This window comes from Chrysemys picta, chromosome 5 (assembly GCF_011386835.1).
Source record: "Chrysemys picta bellii isolate R12L10 chromosome 5, ASM1138683v2, whole genome shotgun sequence".
NCBI lineage: Eukaryota > Metazoa > Chordata > Testudines > Emydidae > Chrysemys > Chrysemys picta.
The window spans coordinates 60,367,659-60,387,013 of record NC_088795.1 but is presented as its reverse complement, the minus strand read 5'-3'; the positions used below and the strand labels follow the sequence as shown (position 1 = coordinate 60,387,013).

At 42.5% G+C, this 19,355-nt stretch overlaps 1 protein-coding gene and 1 long non-coding RNA gene across 16 annotated transcripts in view; both read left to right on the top strand.

Annotated features, from left to right (window-relative positions):
* The window catches only part of FBXW7 (F-box and WD repeat domain containing 7), a 295,965-nt gene extending 293,821 nt beyond the window's left edge, over nt 1-2,144 (top strand). For all 15 annotated transcript variants that reach the window (XR_010601814.1, XR_010601815.1, XR_010601816.1 and 12 more), the window contains one exon: nt 302-2,144. Coding sequence is in view for 12 of the 15 variants with exons in the window: in XM_005307367.5 (XP_005307424.1) it covers nt 302-570 (269 nt within the window). In the remaining 3 variants the exon portion in view is untranslated. The remainder of the gene's footprint in view (nt 1-301) is intronic.
* Nucleotides 2,145-6,809: 4,665 nt separating this feature from the next.
* On the top strand, nt 6,810-18,869 carry LOC135983951 (uncharacterized). The gene is made up of 2 exons (XR_010601818.1): nt 6,810-14,935; nt 15,251-18,869. It is a non-coding gene; the product is annotated as an uncharacterized LOC135983951 (long non-coding RNA).
* The last annotated feature ends 486 nt before the right edge of the window (nt 18,870-19,355 follow it).

The following is a 19,355-nucleotide window of genomic DNA, read 5'->3' as shown; positions in this document are numbered from 1 at the left end:
TCTTCCCAAAGGGGTGGGAGTAATAATTACTTATTCTGTGATCACTTCCTTCTACTAGGTAAGTTCATTTTGATGAATCAGATGAGACTACACACTTGCCCCAGTGTTTGTTACAGTAATAACAGACAACTGTGAGGATGGGGATTTTTCAATATCTGTACTAGTCCTTTGAAAACACAGAATGAGGCTTTTGTGTATGTTAAATATTTGATTTACCTTGCATACAAATATATCTAAACATGGTAACCCCTTACACTCCTTTCTAACCACAAGCAAAATTCTTTTGGTTTTACTATTGTAGGTCCTAACAAGCATCAGAGCGCTGTGACCTGTTTACAGTTCAACAAGAACTTTGTAATTACCAGCTCAGATGATGGGACTGTAAAACTTTGGGACTTGAAAACGGGTGAATTTATCCGAAATCTAGTCACATTGGAGAGTGGGGGAAGTGGAGGCGTTGTATGGCGGATCAGAGCCTCCAACACAAAGCTAGTGTGTGCAGTTGGAAGCCGAAATGGAACTGAGGAAACAAAGCTGCTGGTGTTGGACTTTGATGTGGATATGAAGTGAAGGGCAAAAAAATGAATTTGTCCAAATGTGTAGACGATGTTTCCCTTCCCTCCCCCTGCAAAAAAAAAAAAAAAAAAAAAAAAATCATCCCTTGTCCTTGGTGGTGCAGGATGTTGGCTTGGGGCAACAGATCCTAAAGACCTACAGACTATGAAGGAGGAGACTGCAAGATGACAAACTGTAACTGACAAGAGAGGCATTTGCTGTCTCATCACATAAAAAGCTTCACTTTTGACTGGGGCAGCTTTGCAAATATAAGACTTTCTAAATCAAACCAGGTGCAATTATTTCTTTATTTTCCTCTAAGTGCTCATTGAGCAGAGTGGAGGTTAAAAAGTTGTTACAATTCTTGCTAACCTGTTATTTTACCACAGAGATCTAGAAAGTTGCTGCATAACATCCGTTACTGGATGACTTTCAAAGTTGCGAGCATCCGTGGCAACGACAAAGTCAAATCCTGGTGTGGAAAAGCTAAAATCTTACTGTGAATTGTTTTTGTACAGTTTTATCAGAGCTTTTTTTTTTTTTTTTTTGCCAGCCATTGCCAATGTCAATCACAGTATTAGCCTCTGTTACTCTATTTACTGTTGCTTTCATCTACACTCTACAATGCATATGTTGCTCTGAGGTGGCAAGTTGTCCTGGGTTCTGAGAGTTCTTGAATGGATTTAACTCTCAATGCTGGTGCTAGAAGTAGGTCTTCAAGTATGGGATTGTTGTCCCACCCCTGTACTGTATTCCCAGTGGCCAAACTTATTTATGCTGCTAAATGAAAGAAAGTAAAGCAAATTATTTCTTGTTTTTTAATTTTTTTTCTGCTGTGACGTTTTAGTCCCAGACTGAATTCCAAATTTGCTCTAGTTTGGTTACAGAAAAAGACTTTTTGCCACTGAAACTTGAGCCAACTGTGCCTCTAAGAGGCTGAGAGTTAAAAAGTTTCAGACAATTAAGAGTGAAGTTTGCCTGCAAGTAAAGAATTGAGTGTGTGTGCAAAGCTTATTTTCTTTTTTCTGGGCAAAAATTAAAACACATTCCTTAGAACAAAGCTATTGCAGCCTGTTCTGTGGGGAAACTTTTTTCTTTGTGAGGGCTGTGGTGAATGGAATGAACATGCATAATAAAACTGACAAATTTTAAAAATATAAATACAAAAATAAAATTGCTGGTCAGTCTTAGTGTTTTACAGTATTGAGAAAAACAACTGTTACAGTTATTGCTGCAAGGAACTGACACAGTGCAAAAACTATTACGTTTTTGTAATAAAGATGTACATGCAAACAAAAAAGAAAAAGTCAAATGGTTTGCCTCATTCTCCAAGAGCCACAACTCAAGCTGAACTGTGAAAGTGGTTTAACACTGTATCCTAGGCGATCTTGTTTTTCCTCCCTTTTTTGTTTTGTTTTATTTATAGTCTGATTGAAAACAATCAGATTCCAGTTGGTTAATTTTAGTTATGTAACAACCTGACATGATGGAGGAAAACAACCTTTAAAGGGATTGTGTCTATGGTTTGATTCACTTAGAAATTTTATTTTCTTATAACTTAAGTGCAATAAAATGTGTTTTTCATGTTAGCATGTCTTTTTCTTCCAATGGTTTGCTACTGTACTAATATGCAACATTGAGTCCAGTATATGGGCAAAATCTTGATGTTACACATTTCATAGTCTGAGATAGGTCAAGTCAAGTTTATCAGTTTACTGAAAAGAGAGGAATGTACAGAAACCAAAATGTCTTCAAGGGCTTCTTATGTAACAAAGTTCTACAAAGAAACTTACTCCCCCCCGCAAGAACATGCAAGAACACCGAGTCAGCATCTCTGTGCATAAGTCACTGTATTGAATTTGTCACTGGGGCTTCAACAAACATGGGAGGTAGCTTCCTATCACTAAGAATATACTACTAGGTTAAGATTTGACACTGGCAGGAGCTTGCCACAAAGTAAATCAAGAGGAAAATTACATGATTAAGCTTTTTGTGGCTATTATAGTTTCTTCTCAGACCATTTTGTTAATTGCATCTGAAATTGAATAAGTCTAATAGGAACGAAATCTAATGTTTTTTATTTATTGATTGAAATTCTACAGAAAAGAATATACAGTATCAAATGAAAAGCAAGAAGCAGTAAAATCCGTATCAGAATTTAAAACCACTCAACGTCAGTAACATAGCTTTAAAGTGAACTGTCCAAAATAATATTGAAAGACAGTCCTATACAATCTGCATGGTCCAAAGCAGTTCCATCAACTTACTCAAACAGAAAAGTCAACACAGGTGAGCTAATCAAAATATCAGTTGCATTGGAAGCCTATCAAATGTTATATATTCTTCTAAAACTACGTGTACAAAACTAACACTGAATTTTTTTCAAGTAAGACTGAGTGGTAGAGAGAGACATGGTACACGTCTTTGTAGACTTTTTACTATCAGTTTAGCTGGTCAACAGTTTATCTTTTTAAAATATTAGTTATATAGAAACTACTAGTTATAAAAGGACCAGAAAATGCATATAGGATCGGTTTCAAGACAAAAACAGAAAATATATTAATATATATCATCTAAGTTTAGTTCTGATCCACCCCATTCTGAAAGTTAAGATGATAAACAGATCTCAAATGAGCCTTATTCAATATTGACTGCAGTGAGGCAAGCTATTTGTTTACAAACGGAGGCAAACTATAAATTTAAAAAAAAAAAAGCAACTGGTATAAGCAAAAACAGTCCAGGGAGTGTTGAAAAGAGTGACCTGTACTGCTTTGCCCATAAGTGACTTTTGTGAAAGAGCCAAGAAATCTATAAGGACGGTGACCTTTCAGCAGTTTGCCCTTGTAATCCTGACTGGTTAGATCAACTAAGTCGTCACTAGAGCAGAACTTTCTTCAGTTGAGTTTAAGGCCACAAAACAGATTCCTTTTAAGATCAAAAGGAACTCTTTGGTACTGATATTGGATGCAAAAGTCCAAGGAAGGTTGAAAAAAAAAAGAGGGGTGGGGAGTGAAGTATACAACAACTGATGCTGTGGAAAACCAGGCCTAGTAATCACCTGTGTAAATAAGCAAAAGCTTTGCAGTCATATAACCATTTGTAAAGCCTGCAACTACTAAAATTTTCAATGAGCTAATTTGGTAATTATAAAAGGGTAGTGTAGTTACCAGATTTTAAAGGAAATGAGGCAAGATTACACTAGTCCTGAGGCACAAGAATACAAAAAAGAGGCAGAATAGGACAAAAGGAGTCAAGAGAAGGAAGTGATAGGAAAGGCAGGTTTGAAATTGTTCAAGCTAGCTCATTTGAAACATGTTGAGCCACCAATATGAATAGGGCTAAACTCTGTTCCGATAGAGCAGAGATGGTCAACCTGTGGCTCCTTGTATAGGCACCAACTCCAGGGCTGGAGCTACAGGTGCCAACTTTTCAATGTGCCAGGGAGTACTCACTGCTCAGACCCTGCCCCCTCAGCCTGCTGTGCCCTCGCTCTCTCTCCTCCACCCCCCAGCCTCCTGCACACCACAAAACAGCTGATCGGGCGGGATGGAGTGGGGCTGATGACGTATTACTGTGGCTCTTTGGCAATGTACATTGGTAAATTCTGGCTCCTTCTCAGGCTCAGGTTGGCCACCCCTGAGATAGAGTTTAGAAAGTGTTCTAGCCAAGTTCCCTAAATCCTAAATTATATTCTAACCGAGTTAGTTAGCTTAAAGTAGTTTGAAACCATTCAGTAAACTCTGTTTGTAGCCCGGTTTAGGATAAAGTTTGGTTAGTTACAAAGTTAGGAAGAAGGTCAATAATGTGTATTTGTGTAGAGGGAATGAGAAAACCAGCATATGTCAGCCTGGAGAAAAAATAGTAATTTTTTTTCCCCATTTTAATTATTCTATAACTGGATTTTATTTTTCTCATTCTTTTTTGTGAACGCAGAGGAGTTTAAATCAGCTCATAGGTGTCTGAACTGGGTACCTACGTTCTGAATTTGGCTAAACTACTAAAATTTAAAACTGAGTACTAAGGCCAAGCTCCTCAAAGGTATTTAGGCATCCAAATACCTTTGAGGATCTGGGCCTTCATATGCATGTAATTTATGTAGAACTGAGCACAAGTTCAACATTTCAGCTACATTTCTTCTATACCAATGCCACCATAGTAATAAATATTTTCTCTTAATTACTTTTTTTTTTTTTACAGTGATATATTTGGCCATAACAGCTTTTGTTTACAGTCTGCTTGTCTTGGAGCACTGTGAGGTCCTTAACCCTTTCACAACTCTCGTCCCTCTGCTCCTGGTGTGCTGCAGCCTATATTCTGTCAAAATGCATTTGCAGATCAGGTGCATTCTACCTGGAAGTTTATATCTGGAATATTTAGCAAATGTCATTTCTTGGATACTTGTGATGGGATTTGTTTTCATTTTGATGAAAATGTTGATGCTTGACTGGTGTAAACACAATAGAACTGTTTTAAACTTCCATCCTGCACATGCAGTTTGGATCAAATGGGTATTTATTCTTCCCACATTGACAGAGAGTAGCAATGAACCTACAGGAGATTTCTGGCACTATTCCTGGAGTCCTTTCCTGTTGCTATGATATTCTTTCCCCCTTTCTATATCTCTTTTATCTTGTATTTAAAGCTGATAAGCCCATTTTTTAAAAAGGATGAAAGTGGTTTCTGCATTCCACCATTTTAGCCAACAGTGAGCAATTTTGTATCAGCCTTGCCACTCACGCCCAGGGTCTTGACCAGACCAGGTTCTCAAATGCCCATTTACATGAGTGGTGTTGCTGCTGAAGGAACGAGACAGATTTCCTCTGGGTCTGAGTAGCTGTTTCTCATCCACCAAACGCCCCTCCCCCCACCATACTCAATTGCTTATTTCCGTAAATAGTGCCCTCTCAGTCATGAAACCCAGGCCCTGGTAAACAAGACTGGCTTTTGCCCAACCAAGCAAAAGTAGCTTCCCCCTTACAGCCTACCTTCCTTTTTTCTCAGAGTAGTGGTTCTAGGGATTGTTTTTGACTGGTAGGAGAAAGAGTCCTGCCAATCAAAGAGACAAGGGACCAGATAAATGCCTGCTGCCAATATTTACTCAAGGTCACTAGATGAGCAACTTATCAGTTCAACGATATTGTCCTTTCATCCACCAGTAAACTCCCAAGAGGAGAAAAGTATTCTTCCCTCACCTACATACTGTACTTAACATTTTCAATAGGTCCTGGTGCCCAGAGCTGAGAGGTTTTAGGGGTATATGCTTTATGACCCTTCAGAGATCTACAGGAGACTGCCATTTCAGATCAGAATTTGGACACACCCAATTTGTCAAACATTTTAAGATTGCATGCCCTTGGTCATTGATTCCAGCTAATGAATACAACAAATGTTCTGGCACAGATGGTTTTCCAAGATCCCCATCTATTTATTATGACAAACTAAGGCCATTAACAATTCAGCATTTCACTCTGGGATCTCACTTCCTGCTCAGTCTGTTAAACAGCAATTCTTCAAAGACAAGGATGTTGTAATTCCAGACATAAATGACCTGAAATGCCCACATCAGAGAAACTGCTCAGTACACTTCTATATAGGTTCTTATACAACCCTCATCACTGTAGTATCTCAGTGCCTTCCAATAAGGCATTAAGCCATGTGATCAACATCTGTCATATTTGGTTCACTCTCTCACTCATCCTCTCCAGAGGAGACGTGTGTGTGTGTGCAGTACGTATAGTGTTTTGTTTTTGTTTTTTAAACACACACTCTGCTATGCCTTTACCTAAGAGAAGGCGGGGTTGAAAATGTGTGTGTTGCCCTTGGAGTAGAAGAGTGTGAGATTTGTGATTGTCCTTAGTTCCTAGGTGAGTTTGTTCCATGTTTTCTGACTGGTCCCCAAGAAATCTCTGTCTCCTGCACCGACAAGTTTTACCCTTACTGTAGAGCGTTCCATTGGGCCTGAGGAAGAGCTGTTAATCATGGTCTTTGTGCTGGACCGAGGCCATTGTGCATCCTGAGAATAAGAACTGAGACCTTCAACCTTATTCAGAATTCTCTGGGGTAGCCAGTGTAGAGAAAGGATAGACGTGATGTCCTCACAGTACAATATATTGCTGAGGCAAAATGCTGCAATGTTCTGTACAATGTTTCATAAGTGTTGAAATCATGCCGAGGAATATCGTATTGCTGTAGTCCAGACAGGAGCTGACATAGCATGAATAACTGAGATCAGGTAATCATTGACAGGATGGGCCGGAGCCTCCTAGCCAACCAGAGATGGTAGAAAGTGTTACTTGTGGATGCTGCTAAGGAAGTGTTTAGCATTAGCAAGAAATCCAGTAGCACATACACTTAATCCTGCCTCAGTGCTAGGAGGTGTACTAGATGACTTCTTGAGGTTCTTTCCAGTCTTACATTTCTATGATTCTCTGAACACTCAAACTACGGACTGGAAGGAGACAGCCCCATGTCTGCAAACTCCTCAAAGTGCTTTCCTCTCCCTCTCCCCACCATCATTATCTTTGTCTCGTTCAGCTCCAGGCAACTGCTCTTCATCCATGAACTGATCTCAACCAAGCACCAGGCTATCTTGGTGGTGCTGGTATTGTTATGTGTAACGAAGGCTAGGTAGAACCGTCTCTCATCTGCATATTGCTGGCACTTGAGTCCATGTCATCTCATCACTTCACTAAGTGGCTACATGTAAATGTGGAATAGGACCAAAGGGAGAACTGATCCTTGTGGGACTCCTCAAGTGAACAGTTCAAGTGGTGGAAAGGCAGTTTCCCATCACTAAAGGCTGTGACTTTGTCACAGATTCCGTGACTTTCCAAGACCACGTGACTTCTTCAGCAGCCGGTATGACTGACCCCTGTGAGGGCAGTCCCTGGGCCACGCATCGCTACTGGGGCAGTCGTGGGCCACTGTCCCATCCCACCTCCCGAGCACCAGCAGTGGTCCCGGGCTGTGCGCTGCCGCCACCCCTCTCTCCCCCATCCCCCCGAGCACCAGTGATGGTCCTAGGCGGCATGCCACCCTCCCCCTACAGCACCAGCTGCTGTCCAGGACTGCCCCCTGCTCCAGAACACCCCACTCCTGAGTACCTAAGATTTAGTCAGGGGTATATAGTACAAGTCATGGACAGGTCACAAGCAGTGAATTTTTGTTTACTGTCCCTGACCTGTCCATGATGTTTTACTAAAAATACCCGTGGCTAAACGTAGCCTTACCCATCACTACTCACTGGCTGCATCCCTCCAAGAAGAACAAACAATTTTAGTGCATTCCACTGGACCCCTGCTACTTCTTTCAGGGGACACAGCAATATCTTTTGATCAAGAATGTCAAATGCTGCAGAGAGGTCCAGTAAGAGACCATCCATTAGTATTAGTAAGGGTTGTCTCATGTCCTGGCCTGGATCTAGACTGGGATATTAGCTTCAATTAAATGAGCTTATAGTTGGCCAACAGGAATGGGAGGTTGACCCTGGGAGGTAGTTGGCTAGAACTCACATATCGAGGGTGAGTTTCTCTAGTGCTGGTTGGACTACATCATGTTTGAAAGAGGAAGGGCAAATTTGTTGTCTATGTCAGTAGTGACTGGAACCAGTTGCTCATAACTCTCATTCATCAGCGAGTAAGGGTTGGGTTGGAGTCCTTTAGGTTGTCCAGAACTTCCCAATGAGTGAATACAGGTGTGCTATTGGTTGACTGGTGTATGGGAAATGGATCCATGCTGTTTAATAAGCCTTCCAACATGTTTGTGATCTTTTGAGTGAAGTAGGATGATAGTTCTTTGTTGGTACTCTATTCCAATGTAGGCACTCAGGGTTGATGAAGTAGTTTGCCATCCTGGATATGTCCTTCTGATTGGATTTGGCAGCTTCAATTGAAGCTCATAGGAAGCTTCTGTTGGCCTGTATACAGCCTCAGCATATACTTGGAGAATTTTTTTGTTTCAAGCCTTCATTCTCCATCACTGGTGCTTGAGTTTCTGACCCCTCTCCAATCTGGCACAGAGTATTAGAAAATTAAGGAGATCAGTCCAAACAAATTGTCTATTCTAATTCAGCATGTCCCTATTACAAGACAGTGATATTTTACATTCAGACTCCATTTTTTGTCCCAAAGCAATTTTCAGTTTATATAAATGCAGCCCACTTGAACTGCTGCAGCAGCCTCTAGGATGGAGAGCTGCAGCCATCTGGCACAGGATGCAACAAAATAGTGGAATGAGAGAAAATACTGTTATGCTATTAGAAAAATGATCAGAGGTTCTAATGTCCACACAGAGCAGACGCAGCTTGTTCTTGAAAATCCACAACTGCATAGAAGATGCTTTTTTCTGAAGGATGAAAGTGCTACCTGCAGTTGAACTTGGGGTTCCAGGGAGACTAATTTCTAACCTGTATTTAAAACTACTACGTGAGTCCCTACTCTAACAGAGCCCAAAGTTCCCTTACTGCTGTGTCCCCCTTCCATCTCACATTCTTTTTAACTTTGCTTTTCTTTTCAGAAAATGCTTCTCCCCATATATCCCTTCTCACCAAAGCTTCCCTTTCTCCCAGGCTCTGTACAAGGCAGTAGGGAACACAAAGGGATAATTGCTCTCCCTCTGTAATGTTGACCTGTGCTTCTCCAAGATTCAGGAGACGACTAATAATAATTACAGTGCCTTATATTTTCAAAGCTCCAAAACAAAACAAATGAATCTCCACAGCTTCCCTGTGAGGAAGGTAAATGAATGCAATTATCAACATTTTAACAGAGAGATGAAGTACCTTATCCAAGGCCACACAGCAAGTCAGCAGCAGCACTGGGATAACAATGCAGACTTAACCTAGTCAATTACAATGTCCCAAGCAAGTAATCTAACCTCTCAGTCGATTTTCTTATGCTGCACTCTCCATTTTGGCTCCTTCTGTCTGAGGCCAAGAACCCAGGACAGAGAGAGGAGTTGGTCAGTCACTCCTTTATCACAGCTTTTTCCAAGATGACATCCATTGTCACTTTTGTAAACTACATATGTAGGGAGGCACCCTGCTGGATGTTGTTGCGGAAGTAACCTGCCTTTTCTCCCTGTCCAAGTTTCCTCCCCAAAGCTGACCTAGTGGCCACTCTCTCTCTCTCTCTCTCTCAAATCTATGATCTAACAGCTAGGCCACACGTCTATTGTGAAGTGAGTTGTATCATCCATCCTCCTCCTCAAGTCAATAAATGAGTATCAGTGAATCAAGTGCCAGCTCTGCATTAAACTAGGAGGCCAGAAGGCAGGTATGCTAGTGAGAGTTTAAGTATGTATTATTATTCCCCACTTACAGATAAGAAATACAGGTAAAGTGAGTCACCTGGAAGGCACCTCGATATAACAGTCAAAGAAAATGGGTTCTAATCATAAACACTGACATGCCATGTGGTCTCTCTGAACCTCTGTTTCCTGTCCTGCAAAACAGAGATACTGATGTTTACCTAAATCAGAGGGCTGCTGGGAGGCCTACGGAAAAGTTTACAAAGTGCTATATAAATGAAAAGTACTAATGCCAAATGGAGGCAGAAAGAGCAATAGAATTCAATCCTGTTTTCATTCCTCTTAACCATCTAGCAAAGGAGTAGGCAAACTATGGCCCAGATCCTGCCCTCGCCTGCAGGCACCGCCCCCTACAGCTCCCATTGGCCAGAAATGGGGAACCGCGGCCAATGGGAGCTTCGGGGGAGGTACCCACAGCCAAGGGCAGTGCGCGGAGCCATCTGCCCCCACTGCCACGGGAATGTGGTGCCAGCCGCTTCTGGGAGTGGCACGGGGCCAGGGCAGGCGGGGAGCCTGCCTTAGCCTCGCTGCGCACCGCTGCCACCCCAGAGCCGCTCAAGGTAAGTGGCACCAGGCCAGAGCCCACACCCCAAACCCCTTCCCTGAGCCCCCTCCCACACCCCAACCCTCTGCCCCAGCCCTACATTCATGGCTCCGCATACAATTTCCCCACCCAGATGAGGTCCTCGGGCCAAAAAGTTTGCCCACCCCAATCTAGCATCTCTGACTGGCACAGCTATCCCATCCACTACATTATTCTGAACTTCCTGAAAGGTCCTTGCAATCTGAAAAAGCCTGCAATGTTCAAAATAGCTGTAGCCTTAGGAAAGAAACCTAACAAAATCCTCTGATGTATGGGTGAAAAATCTTGTAATGATCATGAATTACCGAGGAAGGAAAAATTAAATGCACAAAGACAAAACGGGGAATAGCTGGCTAGGTAGCAGTACAGAGGGAAAGGACTGGAAATTATGAATCAACAGTGTGATGCTGTTGCAAAAAAGACAAATGTAATTCTGGGGTGTATTAATAGGAGTTTTGTATGTAAAACATGGGAGGTAATTGTTATGCTCTATTTGGCACTGGTGAGGCCTCAGCTGGAGTAGTGTGTCCCGTTTTGGGCACCACACTTTAAGAAATTAATAAATTGCAGAGTCCATGGAGAAATAAGAGGTTTGATTAGAACCTGACCTATGAGAAAGGAGGTAGAAAGAAGTGGCCATGTTTAGTTTACAAAGGAAAATTCGGGAGGTGGGAGGGACTGTCTTCAAATATATAAAAGGTTATAAGGACAAGTGGTTAATTGTTATCCATGTCCAAGGACAAGATGTCATGGGTTCAGTTTGCAGCAAGTGAGATTAAGTTTAGCTATTAAGAACACCGAACTATAAGGATAGTTAAGCACTGGAACAGGTTATCTAGGGAGGCTGTAGATTCCTGGACCTTGGAGGTTTTTAAGAACAAGGTTAGACAAACACCAGTCAGAGATGATCTCAGTAAACTTAACCCTGTCTCAGCATAAGGGCATGTACTACATGACCTCTTGAAATCCCTCCAGCTCTACATTTTATGACTGCCATATTAGTGAATCAGTTTCTTCCAAACTGCTTTGCTCCTTAGATCTTGGGAAGATTTACTGTATAAAGTTAGTCAAGTCTGAGTTATGCATGCACAAAATTTCTTGACTGCAATACAGGTGAGGTCACACGTTTTGTACCTATGCAGAACTCAAAAATGAATTTTGTTCAAAGTTTCCAAATTGATTCACCTCTGGGCTGAGGCCACGTTAGAAAATTTTATCCCAATAGAAATTAGTTTGAGGCAGTATGTGCAAGTAAGAAAGAGAGGTTATGATGTAACTTACACTTCAGACTTAACAATAGTAGTCAATACTGCTCCCAGTATTGCTAATATGCAGTGCAGCTGGGACACTGTGACTTGTCAGTGTGTATTAGGAATAACATATAAAACATATCTAAAACAATCTAGTAGACATTTCTTACTAATTCTTAATATGGAGTGACAGCACATGTAGTAACAGCTCCAGAGCTAATGTATGCTGTGAATGCATATTAAGCATATTACCCTTCAGCCAGATATATTTTAACTGCTCTGTTGACACTGTATATGCAATCCAAAGAGCTTTGGAACAGCAAGCACAACTATGAAATTTTTCTTGTAATACTATTAAAATAACGTAACTGAATTCAAAATGACAAATTAAGATTGAATGACACAAACTGACAAAAGCAACAAAATTGTGAATTAGATCTGACACACTAGTCCCAGCAAGATAAAAACAGTGAAAATACAAACCATGCACTTTAGCACTCATGTTTCTTGTTCATCACATTCCTAATTCTATCTTCATGGTATTTTAATTATAGTTGGCCTCGATGATTATGATTAAACCTGTTTTCCATAGATGTATGCATGTGTGTCCAGTACTAACTTGATTTATGCTGTACACATGTAGTATGTGTATATATTTATACAGCAAGAAAAATGAAAAGAATTTGCTTAACATTTGTTCTTGTTGTTGCTTCTGCAATGGCTAACTGTGCTTGTGTGCATGTGAAGGTTTACAACAGTGGGACTGCAAAAGCTCTTTTACCTCCCCGCGCCTTGACAGAAAGACAACAAATCAGTGTTGCTGCTTAACCTTGCTAAGCTGAAGAATCATTACATTGTGAAAAGTGAAAAATTAGAATTAAATCAAATGGAGATTCAAAGTCCAAGCAGCATGACATGACTAGCATTACTGGTTGTTTGTATCTTTAATGCCTGAGGTGTAGAATCTTTCCCCACTGACAGGACAATGGGTATTTAAGTCTGGCTAATGGATGCCACCATATGGGGAGAGAGGAGTTTCTTTAATCTTTAACTCTCCAAACAAGTTATCTTCTTTAATTAAATACCTGAACCCCTTTATGTACAGTAACTCAGCTTACATTTTCTTCATCACGAAGAAAAAAAAATTAGTATGTTTGGCTGTGACTAGTACTGGCAGAAATGCCACAAATCCCTTTTTACTAAACTCCACAGTTCTGGATCAGAGAGAAAGAAACATCACCTACTTAACAGACCTACCATAAAAGCTTGTCTCCCCCTAATTGTTCTCTAGTCAGAAGAAAACGATCTGTAAAATTAAATTCTATATAGGCTACCTTAACCTCAAGATACCATATACTATTGTAGCAATGCATAGAATATATGCATTGATTCTGCCAAGAGACAATACTATATACAGGATAGTGGGACTATCACCTATTCTCCCACCCCTCCACCAAACCTTTAGTTTTATGACCAGTGTGAAGAAATAATCTAGGTAATCAAACGTAATGCAGTTTCAAGGAATGATTCCTCACTCTAGAAGATGAAGTTCATCTTGGCATATACATTTTGGGGTTCCCAGAGATTGGGAATGGAGGTATAGAAATGACCAGCTATGAACTTTAAGGTTTTTGTGACTAGTGAAAATGACAGTTTGTAGCTTGTTTTTCTTACCAAATGAAAAAAAATCTATACTTTTAGCACAGCCCAGGTCTCTTGCCAGAACATGGCTTTTAATTTTACGGAAAGTGTATAGTCACTCTTTTAAAGTGATTCACGTATTTCTAAGAGCCACTCCACTTTAGAAGTTTGTTATAGAATGTAGAGTGGCTTTTGAGATTAGTGTTTAGTAGTAAGAGCATTTGTCTGCCTAAGTACTCAATCTCACAGGCCCTTGGATATTTTAGCATCTGATGTGCACTAAACAGTGAGCAACTGAGAGTTCAAGCAAGTGATATGGAGGAAAGGATAATTAGTCTATAGGAGCCCATCCAGTTATGGTTACATTGCACTAAGGTTAAAGACCAGATTCCTCCTTAGCATTCAAATCTGATACTAAAGGAATTTACAGAGCTTTATCCAAGCTGCTAATTCTCAATTTTACTGCAAATAATTTACAATCAAATGAAGTAAAAGCTAAAAGTGTAGAGTACATTAAAGATTTAATTTTCCTGTTGGGTTTCCCTCCATTTTATCTTTCAGTGAAGACCAATTTAAAAAAATGGGCTATTCTGCCAGTAAATAAACTATTTTTTAATGCACAGAAACCAAATTGCTAATACAAGCATCCTTTGCAGAAGATGATCCTGTATCACCATTCTTTAACAAAACAGACTTGGAGACAGGCACTGCTTATGGTACTGAAAATTCAACCTCAGCACAAGTTATAGATAATGCTTCTTCTGACACAGTATCCTGGGAGCCTGATATTCCATACATCACAAAAGTAGCATTCTGGGCAAAGTGTACAGATTAACAAACATCAAAGAAATAGGATTCTGCCCAAATGCATTGTAGCATGTAACTTACAAATGTAGGAGCTATTTTGTCAATAATGCAATTCAAACTGTTATTAAACCTTTTATCAGTAGGGCTGGACAGAAATCATAGGGTTCAACTGGCATCATGGTAAAACCTCTGGCAGACGCCAGAGCCTTGTCTACACTAGGGCTGGCACTGGTGCAGCTGAACTGATGTCAGCATCAGTGGACAGGCCCTTAGTGGAAACCTGGAAGCACTGGTAGAAGAATGATGCCTGGGCCAGCATAGCTCAGGAGAAGCTCTCAGTTCAGGGATCACTTGTGGTGAGAGAAGGAGAACCTGCTGAGGCAACCTGCCAGCATGTTCCAGATGCCAGGGAGGTGCAAGGCTTCCAGGTGGATTGCATGCTGAATGAAGAAGTCCCATAGATGGAGGGTTTCTTGACACAGAGCCGACGAACAAGCTCCCCCTGCCTGTTGACACAGAACATGGAAGCTGTGTTATCCTTCAACATCTGCACCACCCGACCATCAGCTGGGGAAGGAAGACTCCGCAAGCCAGGCGGATGGCTCGGAGTTCTCTGACATTTATATGTAACGCAAGCTCCTCCCGAGACCATAATCCCTGAGTCCGCAGTGTGACAAGATGCGCTCCCCAACCAAGGTTGGACGCATCTAAAATCAGGGAGACCGTTAGTCAAGGGCTCACAGATGGCACACCTTCCATTACCAGAGTTGGATCGGACCACCACTGCAGGAAGGTATGTACCCGTGTTGGGACCATGACAATCTTGTCCAGGTGATGTCCGGCTGGGGAGTAGACTGACGCCAGCCACATCTGGAGGGGACACAGCCTGAGTCTTGCATGACGGACAATGTATGAACAAGCTGCCATGTGCCCCAATAGTCTGAGGCAGTCCCGGGCGGTGGTGAGCGGATGGGTCATGATGCTGGCCATCAGGTCTGCCATTGCCCTGAACCTGGTCTCCGTCAGGAATGCTATGACTTGGATAAAGTTGAGTACCACCCCAACAAATTCTATCCTTTGAACTGCGATTAATGTTGATTTTTGTTAGTTTATCAACAGGCCTAAAACTTGGCAACTTCTCGACACTGCGCTGGACCTGGGACCTGGAGCGGCACTCAATAAGCCAGTCGTCGAGGTACAGGTAGATCTGGATACCTTGATATCTGAGGTAGGCCACTACCACCAACATGCACTTCGTGAATACCCTTGCTGCCGTTGTTAGCCCAAAGGGGAGCACCGCAAATTGGTAGTGAGCAGTGACTACTACAAAACGTAGGAACGATATAGGTCCCTGAAATATCGATATGTGAAAATAGGCATCCTTCGGGTCTCCCGGATCCAGGGAAGGAATGATGGAGGCCAGGGAAACCATGCAAAACTTCAACTTTTTGAGATACTTGTTGAGGCCCCTCACATCGAGGATGGGGCGTAGACCCCCTTTTGGTATAAAAAAATATTGGGAGTAAAACCCTTTCCCCCTTAAATGAAGAGGAACTTCCTCTACCGCTCCCACCTGCAGAAGGCCCTGCACCTCCTGAGCGAGTAGATGCTTGTGAGAAGGGTCCCTGAAGAGGAATGGGGAGGGAGTGGGGAAGAGTGGATAGAAATAAACTGGAGGATATACCTCCCTGCTACTGTGCTGAGGACCCACCAGTCAGATGTTATAGAGGCCCAGGCAGGGAGGAAGGGAGAAGAACAAGGATGCTGGATCCAGGAAACAGGCTGGAAGGTCGCCCTCGAGCGCACCCTCAAAACGCCTGCTTATTACCCGGTTGGGTGCAGGTAGAACTCGAGTGAGTTGAGGAGGCTGGCTGATGGCCTTGCCAGCACTTGTAGCCCCTGATCTTGTTACGGAAGGGCTCTGAAAGGGAAGGACCCCCGAACCTGTGGGATTGTTGCGGCTTGAATCGCTTCTTTGCGGGTGCCGGGGTGTACAGGCCCACCGAGCACAAGGTGGCCCTAGAGTCTTTTAGGCAATGAAACTTGCTGTCTGCCTGTTCTGTGAACAGTGCCAAACCATCGAAGGGGAGGTCCTTGATGGATTGCTGAACCTCTGCTGATAAGCCCGACAGCTGCAACCAGGATGCCCACCTCATTGAAATGGCCAAAGCCAATTCCTTCCTGGGCTCCTCAGGCAATGACTCTGCAGACTTGGCCATGGCCTGCCAGATGTTAAAATCATAGTGGCCAAGTAGGGCCTGATGGTTGGCCACTCTTAGCTGGAGGCTGGCCGTAGAATAAATCTTTCTATCAAAAAGATCGAGCCTCTTCGCCTCCTTATTCTTAGGGGTCGATCTCAGTTGGCCCGTCTATCGCACTCATTGGCTGCTGACACCACCAGTGAGCTTGGGGCGGGGTGTGTGTACAGGTATTCAAATCCCTTAGCGGGGACATAGTATTTCCGCTCCGCCCATTTAGAGATGGGTGACAGGGAGGAGGGGGTTTGCCAAAGGGCTTTGATCAGTTTTACAACTCCCTCATGTACTGGTAATGCCACCTTCGAGGGAGCTGCTGCACTCAGCACATCCAACAGGGATTCTGAGGGCCCCACCAGCTCCTTGGCTTCCACCCCAAGGTTCGCTGCCACTCTCTTCAAAAGCTCCTGGTGGGTCCTTGCATCATCCCACTATCATGTTGTCAGGCAAAGATGATGATGAGGCAGGTATAGGTGGGCCTGGTAACTCCATTGCCTCTGCCAGGGGAGCCTCTGTTGTAGCTGGCTGTCCCTGGGGAGCTTTCTCTGACTCTGCTCCGAGTCAGGGGGTGGGCGGGAGACTGTGGCCAATGCCTCTGCAATGGTTGGGGAAATGCCCAGGGATTCCACAGGTACCAGAGGATTGGGCATTGTCCCTTTGGGTCATGCAGGCCCAGAAGGAAATGCCAATGCCCCCAGTCTTCCTCCTCGCTGGCGGTGAGGCAAGGGCAGGAGAGGGGAAACTGTCCCTATATCCTTATGGTGCATAACTCAAAGTCCATTGACATCACAGGTATAAAAGTTGAGCACATTACTCAACTTCAAGTAGCATGTTTACTAAATTGGCACTACAGGACAAGAAACATGTCTACCTTTCGCCCCACTGGTCCATCCTGCAAACAGCAACTAATGTTATCTTATTTGCCTGCTGCTCAGGCCACATCACTCCACTCTCTGGCTGTGTTTAAAGTTCTACCAATGCTACCAGCAGTTCAACTGAACAGGTGGAAGCCCTATTATAGACAGGGCTCTGGCAGTTTCTGGAATTTTTACTCCTATATTAGTTCAGCCTATTATGGATCAAATTTATGTGATGTGGTAAAAATGTCAAGACACCAGAGCCTTGTCTACATTATGACTTCCACCACAGGAATTTTTTCCTACAATTTTCTAGTGTAGATAAGTCCTTTGAGTTTTTCATTTGGCTTCCCCACATTAAATTTAATAGATTACCATCTTACAAGTCTCTATGTAACACTGCCCGCACCTAATATCCTGCTCGTTTCTTATTACATTCACAGTTGTCCTCTCTGATTTGCCCGTGATGCAAGTCCACAACTCACTGCATTTCCTTTTCTCACTCTGTGTTTGTGTTTGTGCCCTTTTTCCGTGCCATCTCCTGCACTAGGCCTGTAATAATCTCCCGCCCTGAAGTGCCAGCCAAGGATGTCTTCCTCTCAACATTCAGAAAGCTCCTGAAAGCCCACTTCTCCTAGAAGGTCTACAAATACTAACACATCTTCATGTAACACAATTGTCCTCTCAGTACAGTGCCTTCACTCTCTCAGTATAAAACTCCACACCAATCACCACCATTTCCCTATTGTGTTATATTTAATTTTTGTCTGGTTCTTAGAAGATGAGATCCTCAGGCCAGGGACTGTTCAGTTTGACCCCAAACTCTCATTTTGCATAGAGTACCATGTTTTCCAGGTCTGTAAATCTATCATCACTTCCAAAACTCCAGCTTCCAGACCCCTTACTCCCAAATCCACATCCACGTTTTTACCTCCTTGTGTCCTGCGTACTGTAATTCCCTTGTTCATTATCACCGTAAGTCCCAAATAAATCTATTTTTTAGGAAAGAAGTACTTGGCCTCCTTGCCTGTACCTAGACACACAAGCCTATTATTCCCATTCTACGACATCTTCATTAGCTTCCTATGAACTTCAGAATCATGCAGGAAATAAAACTCCTCCATACCCTTTGAGATGCTCCATGTCCTTCCTCCTACATCCGTCATTATATTCCATAAATATTATACTTCTTTCTGACCCTCTGGTCTGACACAACTACACTTGGTGCAGGACTGGAGTAGGCAGGTGGTATTTTATGCTACCTTTGTGGCACCCTCATCCTGGGTCAGTTTGGTCCCAAAAGAAACTTGGAACAGTTATTTCAGCAGCTAAGAATAGCTGGCCAAATCCCCATGCCTGGGGCCCCTGCTACACTAGATAAATCATCACATAGTCAAATTAGCCACTTAAGGCCCTCTGCAGCTCTGTTGCAGGACCAAAGATTTAGCTTCTGGTTTCTTCACAGCATGTCGTACATACTTCTGCTTTGCACCACTACCAGGAACAGCTTATCTGCATCTAACTGATTCCTAAGTTTCATGTCCTTTGTCAAGATCCTTCTCTTTTCTCCCTGGCTTATAACAACTCACCTTCTAATAAAATAATTATTCTTGTTTCTCTGAGCCTCTAGTTTCCTTCACAGTCACTATACCACATCTAAAAGTGCTCCCTGTGTAACCTGCACATATAAATTAAAACCAGCAATGAAGTACTTTGAGATAAATACATATGGAAGACTTTCCAGCAAAAGCACATTTTATTAAATTGAAAAACTACTGAAGAGCGGTGTATTTAGCATTATGGAGTAATAAGTATGGATTGTTTAATATGGTTTGTATTGGAAGATATTTTTCTGCATGATTACTTTGTGCTTCTGTAACAGATGGGCCAGAATTGCTGCAACTGTGGGCCAAAGTCTGAGAATTATTCTCGTAAACCAGGCAATAATAAAAACCACAAAGATTAAAATGAAACATTCACATTTCACTCACTGCCACTAAGTTGTTTTTGGTTTGTTATCTTTTTGCACTAGCTAAGTTAGCAACATGGCTCTGTGCTTGCAATTGTCTCAGGGTGTGCGATAAAACAGCCACACAGTGTC